The sequence below is a fragment of the Coenobita brevimanus genome, chromosome 96 (assembly GCF_032717465.1).
Source record: "Coenobita brevimanus isolate Jiangsu-jjx chromosome 96, ASM3271746v2, whole genome shotgun sequence".
Classification (NCBI taxonomy): domain Eukaryota; kingdom Metazoa; phylum Arthropoda; class Malacostraca; order Decapoda; family Coenobitidae; genus Coenobita; species Coenobita brevimanus.
In genome coordinates, this window is record NC_137049.1 from 23,763,047 (window position 1) to 23,778,014 (window position 14,968).

At 41.0% G+C, this 14,968-nt stretch overlaps 1 protein-coding gene across 1 annotated transcript in view; it reads left to right on the forward strand.

Moving 5' to 3' along the window:
- LOC145413373 (zinc-regulated GTPase metalloprotein activator 1-like) overlaps window positions 1–14,968 on the forward strand; it is a 62,048-nt gene that overhangs the window by 29,076 nt on the left and 18,004 nt on the right. Inside the window, exons 4-5 of the mRNA XM_080283052.1 lie at window positions 5,066–5,157; window positions 6,814–6,873. Of these exons, the coding sequence (XP_080139178.1) occupies window positions 5,066–5,157; window positions 6,814–6,873 (152 nt within the window). The remainder of the gene's footprint in view (window positions 1–5,065; window positions 5,158–6,813; window positions 6,874–14,968) is intronic.

Genomic DNA, 14,968 nt, shown 5'->3' on the forward strand with positions numbered 1-14,968 from the left:
GAGGTCTGATCCAGGGAAGTAAATACTGTAATTGGGTGGAGCAGTTCTTCAGTAACTTGGCGACATACATAGTACTGAAGGTCATATGCTTAAACATTAAAATGGAAAGGAGATGGCTAGACCCCAATTGTAATGCTGACATCCAAACCATGTAATGATAATAGAATGTGACTGTGCTTTGTCTTTAATTGCTGACTGTACTCTGTAGTGTGGGTGCCAGATGGGTAAAATTTGATAACCATAAGTATTCCACAGATGTTCAAAAAAAAAAAAAAGGGCTTACCCCCCTTTTTTGTTTTTGTATAGGGTGGTTAGTAGGATAACCATAGGTATTCTACAAATGTTTAAAAAAAAAATGTAGGGCTTATCCACTTTTTTTTTTTTAAATATATGTATACAGTATACGAGGTGTGACAAGAAAGAAACGAGACTTTGGCTGCTAATGACACAATTCATCAGCCACACAGTAATGAAGTATATCACAGTGTTGTCCAACATCTCAGCACTGTATGAGAAAAGCAGCAGTTCAATTAACCTATTATCATTCTTTTCACAGGTGGTTTTGTAGCTCCTGTCAAGTGCCCTCTGTCACAGAATGAGCCTTGAGCAAAGGATTAACATCAGGTTCTTGGCTAACATGGGAAAAACTCCTGCAGAAACCCTTGCCATGCTGAAGGATGTGTACGGAGAGGAAACAACGTCCTGTACACGTGTCTATGAGTGGTACAAGAGGCTCAGGATGGGGCGGGGTGACATGAAGGAGGACCCAAATCCAGGATGTCCCTCAACAACATGAAATGATGCCAACATCCAGAAGGTCAAGGAATTGGTGCAGAGTGATCGCAGACTGACGATCAGAATAATGGCTGAGCAACAGGGATTAAATAAGGAGTCAATGAGGTCCATCTCATTGAAAGATTTGGCCATGCGGAAGATTTGTGCAAAGTTGGTGCCCAAACTGCCCTCCGAGGACCAAAAGATCTGTCATGTGGATGTGTCACGGGACATTTTGGAGCATCACCCGGCCCCATCCTGAACCTCTTGTGCCTCTCATAGACACGTGTGCAGGACACTGTTTTCTGTCCCCACACATCCTTCAGCATGGCAAGGATTTCTGCAGGAGTTTTAACAAGTTAGCCTAGAACTTGACGTTAATCCTTTGCTCAAGGCTCATTCTGTGACAGAGGGCACTTGACAGGAGCTACAAAACCACCTGTGAAAAGAATGATAATAGGTTAATTGAACTGCTGCTTTTCTCATACAGTGCTGAGATGTTGGGCAACACTGTGATATACTTCATTACTGTGTGGCTGATGAATTGTGTCATTAGCAGCCAAAGTCTCGTTTCTTTTTTGTCACACCTCGTGTGTATATATATATATATATATATATATATATATGTATAGGGTAGTTAGTAGGAGGAGAAAAGGTTTGGTCAGGAACCTTCATGATGTATGTTTTAGTCCTTTAGTCTGGTGATTTTATTCTGCTTAAGGGAAATCTAATTTAGTTAGGGTTTAAATAAAGACAGCATCCATCCCCTTCAGTCTGAAAAAAGTTTCCATTAGCTGAATAAAAATAATCTGTGAGACAGCAAGATTTTTTTTTTTTAAATGTCACTGGATTGAAGGGATTATGCAGATAGCTCTGTTTGATTTTTTAATTTAATGTGTCTTTCAGTATTGCGCATCACAGTTGTGCTTACTCATTTCAAGCATGAATGTCGAGTTGTGAGGCTATCTTATCATCAGTTACTGACTGAGGACATTCAAGGAGCATGAATGTTGATGAGATGTCTGTATAAAAACGTTATCTTGGTTGAAGTGGTGGAGTCAAAGGATTTCTGATAAGGTTACTGAACCTTTGTTGAGTAGTTTGCTGTGGTTGTGTACAGTGAGTCCTTAGTATATCCTGCCATTCACCCTTTTTTGCCATGAAGTTGACAGTAATTAACAGAGGAAGTGCCATTTAGAACTATTATTGCTACATATAAATCTGATTTACTGGTTTTCCCCAGTTTACATTTTCATTTGTATGAAAAGCATTGTAATTTACCATGGGGTAGGTATCTATGAAGTTCATTGCATGGGCTTTATCACTTGAATACATTTCCATAAAAACTTGTGATCCTGATGTGGCCATCATGTGTAATGTGTTGATGATGAGCAACCAGTGGCAGAACTGATAAATATTGGCCATGTGCATAAGTATGAGAGGGACATTAAAACAGATCGTAAGCCGGTGTTAACCCTTTGAACCTAATAAAATTGTTTTGAATGATTATTTGGCCAATACCAGACAGTTTGATTTAACGTATGTATAACATGCTGCATAATGTGAAGGAGCATCTTTAATATTGTAAGCATTTTATTACTGTATTGAACATTACTGTGAATCTATACAGTTTCCAAGTACAGTAATTTACACTTTATCTTGTTGGTACAGTACCATAATAATGGCATTACATCTATAGAAATTAAGCCTAGACTAACTTTATGTTTAAATATAAGACATGATGGTTCATTGTCAGATAAAACCATGTTACTTGAATATTGCAGTACCTGTATTTTGGTAATAGGTCATCACTGTACAGTGTGCAGGCAGATTAGGAACAGAATAAACATATTATAGTACTAATTTGACAGAGTATGTCAGAGCTTGGACACTGTTGGAAGGACGCAAGTCAAGAATGAAAGCAGTGGAAGTGAGTTGTTTGAAACATGTAAAGTTACATGGAGAGACAGACAGACAATTGAGGAAGTAAAAGAGCATTGTGGTATTGATATGGATATGATTGAGAGTCTTATAAAGAAATTTTCTGAGATGGTTTGGCCATGTGGAGAAGATGGAGAATAAGAGACTGACTATGTGAGCGAGAGGGAAGGGGAGACCTAGGATGTGCTGCAGGGATGAAATCAAGAGAAATATGAGAAAGGGTGATGCAACAAGTTGGAGGGGGGGATAGCCAAGTGGCAGAAGACAGGGCAATTTGGAAGTGATTTGCTTGTGGCCATCCGCCGTGGGATTAAGGCATGTGGCTGTAGATAAATAGATGTAGTTTTGTGAATGTTGCGAGTTTCCTGCAGCCTGATCAACCTTAGCCCTTTTACTGGGAAAGGTTTCCCTTATCTTAATGAAATGGTCTGGTGTTAGCTGCAAGAAAAGTTCTATTGGTGTCTCAGCTAGCCTACTGAAGGAGTTAATTTTAGGAGAGCATCTTTCACAAGCAAAGATTCCCACAGCTAAATAACTAATCTGGGGTTATCAAGAAAGCAGTCCACCCAAGTAATACCTCCACCTTCATAGTGTAGAGGTCCTGAGACAAGGCTACTGTAGTTCAGAATTCACAAGAGTAGGAGACTAACCTACTCCCCAGGTAGCATTACTTAACAGAAACTGTCAGTCACCTCTCATTGTTAAAAAAAAAAAAAAAAAAATTGCAACTATTATTCTACTGTTAGCATTTCCCCTGATGTCTTTAACACTTGAAGAGAAAGCTGTATTCTGGGATTTATGTAGTATGCTGTTGTAATTATGATTTAGATGGTAGGTCAAATTATATGTACTGTAGTTCACTAGTAAGAACAGTACATGATGTATTTAAATATGTAAAGTTTTGTAAAAAGAAAAAATCTTGTCCTTTTATATGATGTGATTGACATAAAAAAGGTTCAGGTTTGGGATTAGGTACTAACTGATGGTTTATTTTCATTGATAAGGTGCAGTGGAGGTTTGACATACGGTATTAGAAAGGTAGCGATAAGAATCCTGCCTGTACATTGGTCAGAGTAACATTACACTATATTTTTCAGCTTTCATTTCTTTTACACCTGGACAGAGAACAATTAACCAGTTAGATACTGAAGAAAGGGTATTAACTGAACATTTATAAAGTTTGGCTTATGCATTTGTTTTGTTTTGTTTCATTTTTGTCTAGATTATTATTTTTTTTTTGGTGCATTTTTCTGCTGCAGTGGTAATTTCATTTTTTTTTTTTTTTTTAGTGAATGTTTCATTTATTTTTTTGGTGCACTGTAGTAATGAAAAAAAAAAATCAACCACTTATTTTGCAAGGACACTCTATGCACTTTCGGAAGGCTCTTGGACATATGAAGACTTCGTTTTTTGGGCTGTTTGTTAGCAGCTGAATACATTATAAGATTGACAATGGAGCTGTGGATGTGAACACTGACAGTGATTTCCAGATATGGTTGGTGGCGTGTTCTGGTGGGTAGCATAACTTCCTGGCATCAAAGCTTATCTGCCTTATCTTGAGGATAGTGAGCAGGTGCTGGGAGAGATGGAAGGTGAAATGAAGGGAAGGAGGAAGTGAGGGAGGCCTAGGTGAGATAAGGAGGTGGATGCTGTTTAGAAGGTGTGTGTGGGCAAGGAAAGCAGACAATAAATATAAAAGAAAAATTACATGTGAAGTGACAGTGATTGGGGAGATGTTCAGAGTAGGCAGAGAGGCAGGGAGAGGAGTAGAGAAAGATAGAAAATAATGCATGAGGGGGGCTGAGGAAATGACGGGGGAGGGGAAAAGAATATGAGTAGTGGAGTGAAGAGAAGATATAGATAGGACATTAGGAGGAGAAACGAAGAATGATGTAAGAAAGAAGGAAGAAGAGGTGAAGTAACGATACTTTGAGGTAAAAGGAGAGATAGGAAGGGGAGAAGAAATTAAGTGATGAGACTGGGAAGAAGGAGAGGAAGTGTTTGATAGACTGGGAGGGGGAAGAGAGAGAAGTCAAGGAAATACTGTATGTTAGGAGAAGCAGGAGAGATATAAAGAGACGATGGCAGTGCTAGAATATAGTTGGAGACAGGGAGGGAAGAAAGGTTAAGCAGGCAGTCGTGATGAAAAGAGAGAGAAGTTAAGGAGAAATGACAGGAGAAACAGGAGAGACATAAAGGGAAGTGGACAGTGTTACAATAATAGAAGGAAAAATGGAAGAAAAGTGAGGATAAGGAGAGGATGATGACTGAGGTAACAGAATCTGGTAAAAAAGGAGAGAGAGAGTGAGAGAGAGAGATTCATATTAATTTTTTTTTTTTTCATCCTCAGGGACAATGGAGTGAAGGCCATAGAAAATTTGATGAAGAAAAGGGGAAAGTTTGACTACATTCTGCTAGAAACAACCGGACTGGCTGATCCTGGTGAGTGTGAAGTAAGGAAAGGAGAGGGAAGGAAACAGGAGAGAGGGAGGGGAAGGAAGAGAAACAGGAAGTGGAAGAACTAGGGGAGGGGATGAGAGGGAAGGGAAGAGAAGAGAAGTGGAAGGAGGAAAAAGAGAAGAGGAAAAGATTGGGTAGGCAAAGGGTTAAGAAGGGAGATGAAAAGAGATAAGATAAAGAAGAGGAATAGAGGGAAAGTTGAGGGAGAAGAGGAGAGGGGAGAGAAAGAGAGAGGGATTGAGGGGAGTGATTGATTGAGATAGGAGGTAAGGATTAAAATGGATGTGAAAGACAGTGAGGAAGAAGATACATCTCAAAAATAATATCTTGAATTTAGCTCTTTTGTATGTTTTTTCTTGGAGGGAACTACTTTGCCGGCTTCAAGCCTTTGGTACCTTCTCTGCATAGAAGAGAGAGAGAGAGAGAGAGAGGGAGGGAGAAGAGCACTTGGGGGAAAGAAGTTTAGGAAGAGATGGAGAAGAAGGGGGGAAGGGAAAGGAGAGATGAAGGGAAGAAATGGAACAAACGGGTGGGGAAGAGAGAAGGGAGTGAAATGTAAAGTAAGAGATAGAGGGGAAAGAGTAAGGATGGGAGGGAAAGGTTTAACATAAATAACATGGGAAGAAAGTGGGACTGCTAATATAAGTTAGATAATGTTGAAAGAGGGAAGGAATGGATGAAAGAGAGGAAGTAGGCAGGGGAAAAAGATAAGCAAAAGGATAATAGAAGTGAGTAATGAGTGAGTGCTTAAGGAGGGAGACAAAGTGAATGAAGAAGGTGAAATGGAGGGGAAAACTGGGAGATATATGGAAGGTCAAAAAAGAATTAAGGAGAGAAAAATTGGAGAATAAATAGCAACTGGATGTGGAGGATATGGGGAACAGAAGGGGAACAGTAGTGAGAGATGGAAAGGAAGAGAAGTGAAGGCAAATTGAAGAGGGAGTGTTAAGGGATAGGAAAGGAGGGGGAAGAGATAGAAGGAGTGGGAGAGTGAGGTGGGGATAGGAAGCAGTGAAGAACACAGGAACAAGTGATTGAGTGAGTGAGGGAGAAGGGTGAGAGATTATGAAGGAGTAGGAAAAGAAGAGGGAAGGAAGGAGGGAATAAGCAAGTGATGGACAGGGTTGGGAAAATTCTGATGGGTTATAGGGAAATGAGGGTGAAGGAAGTGGAAGAAAAAGGATGGTGAGGAGAACAGGGGTGAGAGAAAGGTAGGAAATGATCATGTCATTCTCCTGAAATATTGCCAAGAAAGGTAGTTGGATTCTTAGATTATCTGGGATATGGTGGCCATGTCATATAAAGAGAAATATAGGGTTGGCTGTTACCATTTACTGTACTGTACTGTATTGTTATTAGCTGTACTGGTATATTGTATTGTATTACATAGTAATGATAAGTGACTATTTTGTAAAAATCTCGACAATATCATTGATTTGAATTCATCCTTGTGAAATTTGATAGATTGAAAATAAATTATTATGTGAGGAGAACTATGGCAGTTCCTGACTAGCATAACCTAATCTCTGTTCACATACAGATGTAGTACAAATGATGAAAACTTTTGGTAAATTATGGTGTCCAGCAGTAATCTTGTCCAGTTTATTATATTACTTTCTTATATTGTGCTTCTGGCAGGCCCTATCGCATCTCTCTTCTGGGTTGATAAGCAGTTGGAGAGTGAAGTGTATCTCGATGGTGAGTGTTCACCTTACTTGATTTTCTTTCCCTCCAACTGTCCTGCATGTTACACTTTGTCTCGAACCCTTTCAGGTCAAGGACATCTTTTTTTTTTTTTTTTTTTTTTTTTTTTAAATTCTGGTTAGTGCTAAGCAATTTTTTTCAGATTAAGAAAATTGTGTTCAGGCTGAAGGTGTTAGCTTACAGCTGAAGGGGCCTCTCCAAAGTTGAATAACATTGTCTGGTGGTAACTAGAATAAATTACAAAATATATCCTTGGGCTGAAAGGGATTGCTTATTTAACGAGTAGTTTATGTGTACTGTATATAGAATTTGGCTGACAATGTCACACCAGGTAAGATCGCTACTGTATCTTATCATAACAAATTGTGGCTAATTACTGATATCATGGAGTGGCTGTTCAGGGAATCCACTACAGTAACTTTGTAAAATGATGCATGTCAATGGTTTTGTTTTATTAATGAAAATGAGATGAAGAAAAAAATGTTCTAGTTGACTGTGATATCCAAGTTGATATATTAATGTCTATAGAATGTAGTTGCTGTATTTGTTTTTATTTGTTTAGAAACCATTGCATATCACACAGTGCTGACAAAGACCCTTCATGTAGTAGCACTACTGCATTGCCCTGGATGGAGCAGAGCAGCTGTGGAGTTCACCCAGGAGTCAAACATCTTCATATATCCCTGCACCTCACCATGGGAATGGTTCCTGATCTGACCCTAGTGAGGCATTGTGTACCACAAGGGGGCACGAGTTCCTTGCATGATGCATGTACTTTGCTATACATGTAGGGCAGCCTCACAGGAGCAGTTGTTTACTTGTGGTCAGTGGGTCTGCTTGGCCAGAAAGACTGGATTAAGCAACAGCATTCAACATTGTTGTTGGGTCCCTGGGTAGGGATAGGTGTGTGTGTGGGGGGGTGAGGGGTGAGGATGGAAACAAAGGTAGGGTTGATGGAGGTGTGTAGGTGTATAGGTATCTCACTGCCATATCACTTCCATTTTTACCCCGTGGCCCTTTTCAGAGTGTCATCCCCCAGCTCCTTTCAACTGTCATCGGAAGCTTGTTAGAGCTAAACAGTAGTTGATATTTCCACCCATTTCACTTGGTTCATTTCTTCTGCTTTTGAACATCCTCCATCTCATGATCTTTTCTTTCTCCCATTGTCTTATCTTCCATTACTTTTTCACGTTTTCCCACTTCATATTTTCACCTCATCTTTTCGTTTCTTTCTCCTTTTCCATTACTGTAGTTCATATGATACTTTTCATGCCCGTCCCTTCACGCTGTATTTTATCATAGTTATCATCATTTTTTTTTTCTATTTTTATATTATTCCATTTTTATGGTTTATCTGTATTGTTTATATTCTAAATAAACCCATTTTTAAGCGGTATTTTTTTTTTTTTTTACTGTGTGTGTGTGTGTGTTTTGTGTGTGTGTGTGTGTGTGTGTGTGTGTGTGTGTGTGTGTGTGTGTGTGTGTGTGTGTGTGTGTGTGTGTGTCTGTGTGTGTGTGTGTGTGTGTGTGTGTGAGTCAGCAGAGAGAGAGAGAGAGAGAGAGAGAGCTTATCAACACCTAGTCTCCTTATCACACTCACTGTCAGTTAACTGGTATTAGTCACGTAGCCTTACGTCCTTTTAATTAAAATTTTCCTTGTCTTTTTTTTTTTCGTTCAATTGTCATGTTTCACTCAGAATGCTTCAGTCGTATACGTCAGTTACTGGTATTTGTGTGTGTGTGTGTGTGTGTGTGTGTGTGTGTGTGTGTGTGTGTGTGTGGTTTTTTCTTTTATAGATATAGGTCAATTTGCCGTTTCAGTAATAACTCGTCCTGTTTGACCCTTTCCCTACGAGAGGTTCTAGATACCCTTGAATCACATAACGTGTTTTAATGGATGAGATGGAGGGGAGAGATACAGGCGGGAAGAGGAGGAGGTATGAATTGGAGGGAGGGCAGCCAAATAGCAGAGGACAGGGTGAAGTTGAGGCCATTTTACTTGTGGCCATCCCATACGGGATAATAGGGAGACTAAATTATTTTTTATTGATATTTGTAGACTGATTTACCAGGCCTTGGAAAGAACTCGTGTACTGAAATTGTAATGAAGGTTGCTATATTTACAGGTATCTTATTACAGTACTTTATTTCTAAAATTGCCTTCTGAAATAGCTAATTGAAATCGTATGGGGAGGGTAGAAATAAAAAATAAAAACACGTCATCGTCTTGAATGGGTTAATGTAATTGTCTTCTGCTAACAAGATAAGACAATAGAAAAAAATGTAGTAATGGGGTTGAGTGAGATGTCCTAATTCAGACCACAGCAAGCAGAAGTCGTCCTTTTTTAGTACTTCATTACCAGATGTTCTTGGACTTTATAAAATCGTCTGGTGGTAGCATGGTAAAAATAAAGATAATCGTAGTGAAGGGGTGGAATGATATTTAATTCCTTGAGAGAGAGAGAGAGAGAGAGTCTTTGTAAACCGAATTAATGTGTTGGAAGGTAACCATAACGAAATACAAATGTGATGGTGTGTGGTATGTAGAACTGTTGCTTCTTAGATGACGAAGTGTCATGCCATTGCCCAGTCTTCCGTTGAGGATAAGTCTGAACAGTCTTTTATCAACCTTTTTATTGTGAAGACGTATTTATGTTTCATTCTTGCTTGCCACCAGACGATTTTTATTCTGCTTTGAAGAGTTCCACGTAGTGAAGGAGTTAGTGATTACTGTATCTGACCATTCATTTTGAAAACTCTGGTAAGGTGAATTAAGTTGTCAGAAAAGAAGAATCAAGACTAAATTAAAACAGATATGATAATGATGGGATGAATCTTATAGGTCAGTGGTTTCCAACCTTTTCTAATTCTCTCTCCCCCTCACTGCATGACACGTTCCCTGCGCCCCCCTTCCTCAAATACTGTATTTTACTGGCATAGTTGGCACGTCAACTAATATCATAGATTGTTAATCTTTGAAATTGTTTATATATTCAGATAACTAGATTTCTATTTCATATCTGAAATATTTTCTCCATATTTAGAAATTACTGAATTCCATCATAATTCATAGTTTTCAAATATAATTACCCTCTTTATCAAGCCTTCGCGCCCCCCCAAGCAGCCCTTCGTGCCCCCCTAGGTTGGAAACCACTGATGTAGGTACTGTCCGGTCAATTACTAAAGTCTGTTCGCCTCACTTGCCTCTGTTTCATCGCCGGAGCTCTGTGACATGCTGGACTGAGGTGTATATTATCATTCATCTGTGGGTGATAATATGCTTCTTTGTCCACTACGTCTCATTCAAGCATCTGTGAATCCGGCAGTAAGAAAGAGGCAGGGGAGGCTAACAGACTGTAGTATTTGATTGTACTGTAGCTAGAGCGTCTCTCTCCACCACTGTATTCCGTAATTCTTCAGTACATTTTAAGATCTTAGGTTGAATAAAATCGTCTGGAGGTAGCGAGGGTAAGCCGCACTACACGTTATCTGATCTAAGGGGTTAATTGTCAGTCATTATATCGTCTTGCTGTTACCAAATTATTTTAGTCGAGGTGGGTGGGTTAAGTATAGCCTTGAATTAACCCCATCACTACTGGAGATCCTTCCTATGTTGAATAAAATCATGTGGAGGAAGCAAGAATAGCTAAACTAATACGTCATCGTAGTTAACCGCCACCCATCACTACTAGAGAGCCATCCTCAGTTAAGTCGTGCGGCAGTGCAGTACCTGTATCCGTCTAGATTAGGTTCACTGCAGGTTATGACCACTTGTCGGTGTAGTACGGATTAGGAAAGTGGTGCCTGTACTCAAGGAAGCGATCCGTGTCAGAGTCAAAATTTTGTACAGGTTGTGTGTGTGTGTGTGTGTGTGTGTGTGTGTGTGTGTGTGTGTGTGTGTGTGTGTGTGTGTGTGTGTGTGTGTGTGTGTGTGCGTACTTAATTACCGGTGGAACTGAGGCGACCACGCAAGCACCTGAAAGTTCATACTTGCAGCACCGACTATGAATGCCCGCCACAGTTTGGGTTAAAACCCTCGACTCGGGACACACGCATTGCGAGACGAGTGTGCTACTGACCGAACTGAAAAAACAAAACTAGTATGTCCTCACAGTGAAGGGGTGAACCGCCAGCCAGCCGTGTGAACCGCCACTCAGCCGGTTCAAGCGTGCGCCAGTCTTCGAGAAATTTCCCTCATCAAACCCAAGAAACAAAGGTGACGAATCCTCTTGTCTCGCTCCCTTTCTCTCTCTCTCTCTCCCTCTTTCTCTCTTTCTCACACCCCGGCATATTTATCGGCCAATTAGCATAGCGCCACGGAGCATAAAAACAGATTACGGAAACTCGATCGTCGGGAGCGTTCTTGTAGCAAATCCCCCTTAAAATCCAACAACCCGATTGAATCCAAAAAAATGAACTGGTGTTGAGGGGGGGAATATTTTATATTATTTTTGTGCTAAATTCTTATAAGCCCCAGCGTGATGTAATTTTTTTTCTTATAACATTTCTTCCTCTCAGGTTCCCAAAAAGTTTACAAATCGGTCGAAATAAGTGATTTTGTGGGTCCTTTTGAAGCTCCCTCGGCGGCGTTCTCGTATTCGTCTGGTTGAAAGAGGAGGGGGCGAAGAAAAAGAGACGAGGATTCCCGCCAATCTAAGTGTTGCCTGTCCCTCCCACCCTTACATCTCTTATTGTCCCTCCTCTTTCCTTTCTTTCCATCCTGCATTCCCTGAACTTGTATGTATATATTGTATTTTACTTCCTGCAATAGAGCGGCGGTGGTTTTTGCCGTCATAGTGTTCGTTACTAGAATACGTTTCATTAAATAATGTCTTTTCTCCGTTTTCTCTAATTTCTTTTTATTTCTTCTTTGCTTTCTTTCTTGTGCGTTGTCTCTTTTTCCTTCTTTCCTGCTGTGTATCTTTTGCTTGTATCCCGTTTTTGCATCTTTCTTTCCTTCTTAACACTTCCCTTTTGTTTATTCTTTTTATCTTTGCCCCCCCTCTGTCATTTTTCTTGAGTGTGTCCTTTTTGTAGGTCCTTCTCAGTTCCTTTGCATTCCTCTTCCTACGCTTCCCTCTCTTGTCGGTGTGTGTGTGTGTGTGTGTGTGTGTGTGTGTGTGTGTGTGTGTGTGTGTGTGTGTGTGTGTGTGTGTGTTTCCTCGTCTTTTGTTTGCAGACATACCTTCGTCTTTTCTGTCTCTCCTTGCCGTTGCATTCTCATTCTTCCCTCTTCCTTCCACTTAATCCTCGTGTTTTCCTTCATTTTTCACCTCTTTCTTGTTCCTCCTCTCTCCTTTCGCATTACTCTGCCCCATCTTTCATTGCTTCCATTCTCTGCTTAATATAGTTTCTTGTTTCCCTATTTTCCTGTGTGTCTGTTTCCGTTTCCGTGTATCTCTGCTTTAATTAATCTCTGCTTTAATTTTCCTTCTGTACCTTGTTTCTCCTTAAATATACTTTCCTTCCCTTATTCAGTTGCTGCATTGCACTTTTTCCGTCCGTTTCCTTCTTTTAGTTGCATCGTTCTGTTTTTCCTTCAAAGGATTTCCCTATTAGTTTTCCCATGTTTCCTGACTTCTCTTCCTTCTGCCTCTACACCGACTCGCCTAATTTGTTACTTTTACAATCCCTCTCATCTCTACTTTTTCCCTTCTCTTCCCAATCCATCTACCACTTCCTCGTATATTAGCTCGATTCTCTCTCTCTCTCTCTCTCTCTCTCTCACCTCTTCTCCCCCTCATGTTTTCCCCTTTTCTTCACCCTTGCTCATTTATTCCTCTCTATCTCACCTCTCTCTTTCTTCCATTATTTCGTTCTGCACCTTCTTTCTCCCATTGTTTTCCCTCTCACCCATTCCATTTCTCGTTCCTTTTCCCTTTTCTCCTTCCCGTTTACTATTTAGTCACTTTCTCCCTTCTCTCGCCTTTCTTCCCCTTTTCTTTTATTTCTATTCACTTCCACATCCTTCCTCTTCCCATCATTTTCCCATTTTTATCTTTTCATTCCTCCTTTTTACTTTCCTCCTCCTCTCGTTCCTTCATCCTCTTTCTTTCTCATCTCCCATTTTTTTCTCCTGCCTTTCTTCCTTTATCACTTTCTCTACCCTTCTTTTTATCATCATTTCCCCCCTCTTTCCTTACGTCTTATTTTTCTGTCCTTCCATCTCAGTTCTTCGTCCCCTCACCTTTTTCACCCTAGATTAGTTTTTCTTTTTTCCTACAGCTCTTTACTTCATTTACCTTTTTATGTATCGTTTTCCATTCTTTCCATCCTCTTTTCTCTTCTTTCCTGCATTCCGCAACGTTACATCCCCTCGCTTCATTCTCTCTCTCTCTCTCTCTCAGGCCGCCTCTTCCCCCTATCTCCCCTCTCCATCACCTCACCTCCGTCTCTCCCTCTCCTCTCCCTCTCCCTCTCCCAATAATCTGCCTGCGCGTGTATTGGAGTGGAACAACCCTCTTAATTTGAAAATCCCGCCGTTCATTTGAATTTCGCGCCCTTCCTCGTAATTTGATTTGAATTTTGCCCCGCGCGACTCCCCTCTTGTTTGACGTTGAAGGTGTCGTTAACGGATTTTTAAATTTATGGAAAAAAAAAAACACAGACGGTTTCGTGTTTATGTAAAGGTTCTGACTAATGGGTAGATGATTGATGCTTTTGTTTTTTCTGAGGTTAATTTGGCGACGAGATGGTTTTGTTTTGGCTGGTTCGTTGGAAGAAAAAAAAATTGATTTGGGTAAAAGTCGTTCCTCTGGCAGACACGTCCTAGGAGACTCCGCCCCTTATCTTGTGTCTTGAGGGAGGGAGGGAGGAAGTGAAGGAGAGGGAGGGGAGGGAGGGAGGGAGAGGTAGGAGGAAGAGTAAAAGACTGGGAGGGGGAGGAAGAGGGGGGAGAGAGAAGTAGGGAAGAAAGGTGAGGGAGAGGTAAGGAGGAGGAGTGAGGGAGAAAGTGGGAAAGGATTAGGGAGGAGAGGAAGAGGTAGAGAGGGGGGGGAGGAAGAAGAATGAAAGGATATAGGAAAGAGGCACATGGACTGCTAAGGTGAGAGAGAGAGAGAGAGAGAGAGAGAGAGAGAGGTAAGGTGGGAGAGGAAGGGAAAGGAAGAATGTAGGGAGAAGTGATGGAAGGGAGAGGAGAGTAAAAGAGAGAGATTGGGTGAGAGGAGGAGGGCGAGAAAGGGGAAGGAATGCAAAGGGGAATTATATAGGGAGGAAGTGAGTGAGAAGAGAGGCGAGGTAGGGTGAGAAGAGGGAGGTCTACGAAAAAAAAGAGACAGGTACGGAAGAGAGGGGGAGGAGGAGGAAGATTTTGAGAAGGGGATGAGAAAGAGGAAGTGAAAGAGGGGAAAGGAGAGAGATAAGTAGGTAGGAAGGGAGGGGAAAATTGAGGTAGGGAGGAAGTAAGGGACGCGAAAGGAAAATCAGTAGTTAAGGGAAGGAGGAAAGATAGGGGTAGGAAAATGTAGATATTGGAAGTAAGAGGAGGGAAGGGAAGGTGAGGAAAATGTGTATAGAGCTAAAAGATAGATGTGAGGGATGGGACAGGATACAGGAGGAAAAGAGAAAATGATAAAAGAGAGAGAGAGAGAGGAAAGATATGACTGTTTTTAATTATGCCCCCGGAATGTACGATTAAGTGACCCCTGTGCCTTAACACGTGATTACTTTTTTTTTGGTCTGTTTTCTTTGTTATTATTGCTCTTCCTTACTGATTTGTTCTTACCCATCTCTCTCTCACACACACACACACACACACACACACACACACACACACACACACACACACACACACACACACACACACACACACACACACACACACACACACACACACACACACACACACACCCTTCTCTCATCTCTTTCCAGCTCGTCCCTTCCCTTCCCTTCCCTTTTCCTCCTCATCCCATCCCTTCCATTGTCTTCCCGTCCATCCTTTCATTTCTTTCCTTTCCTTCCCTTCCATCCTCAACTCTCCTCTTACCTCTTTCCCTTCCCTTCCTCCCCTCCACTTCACTCTCTTTCCCACCCTCCGTTATTTCCTGTCCTCTTCATCCCTCCCTCTGCTCTCCCCTCCTCTCCCCTC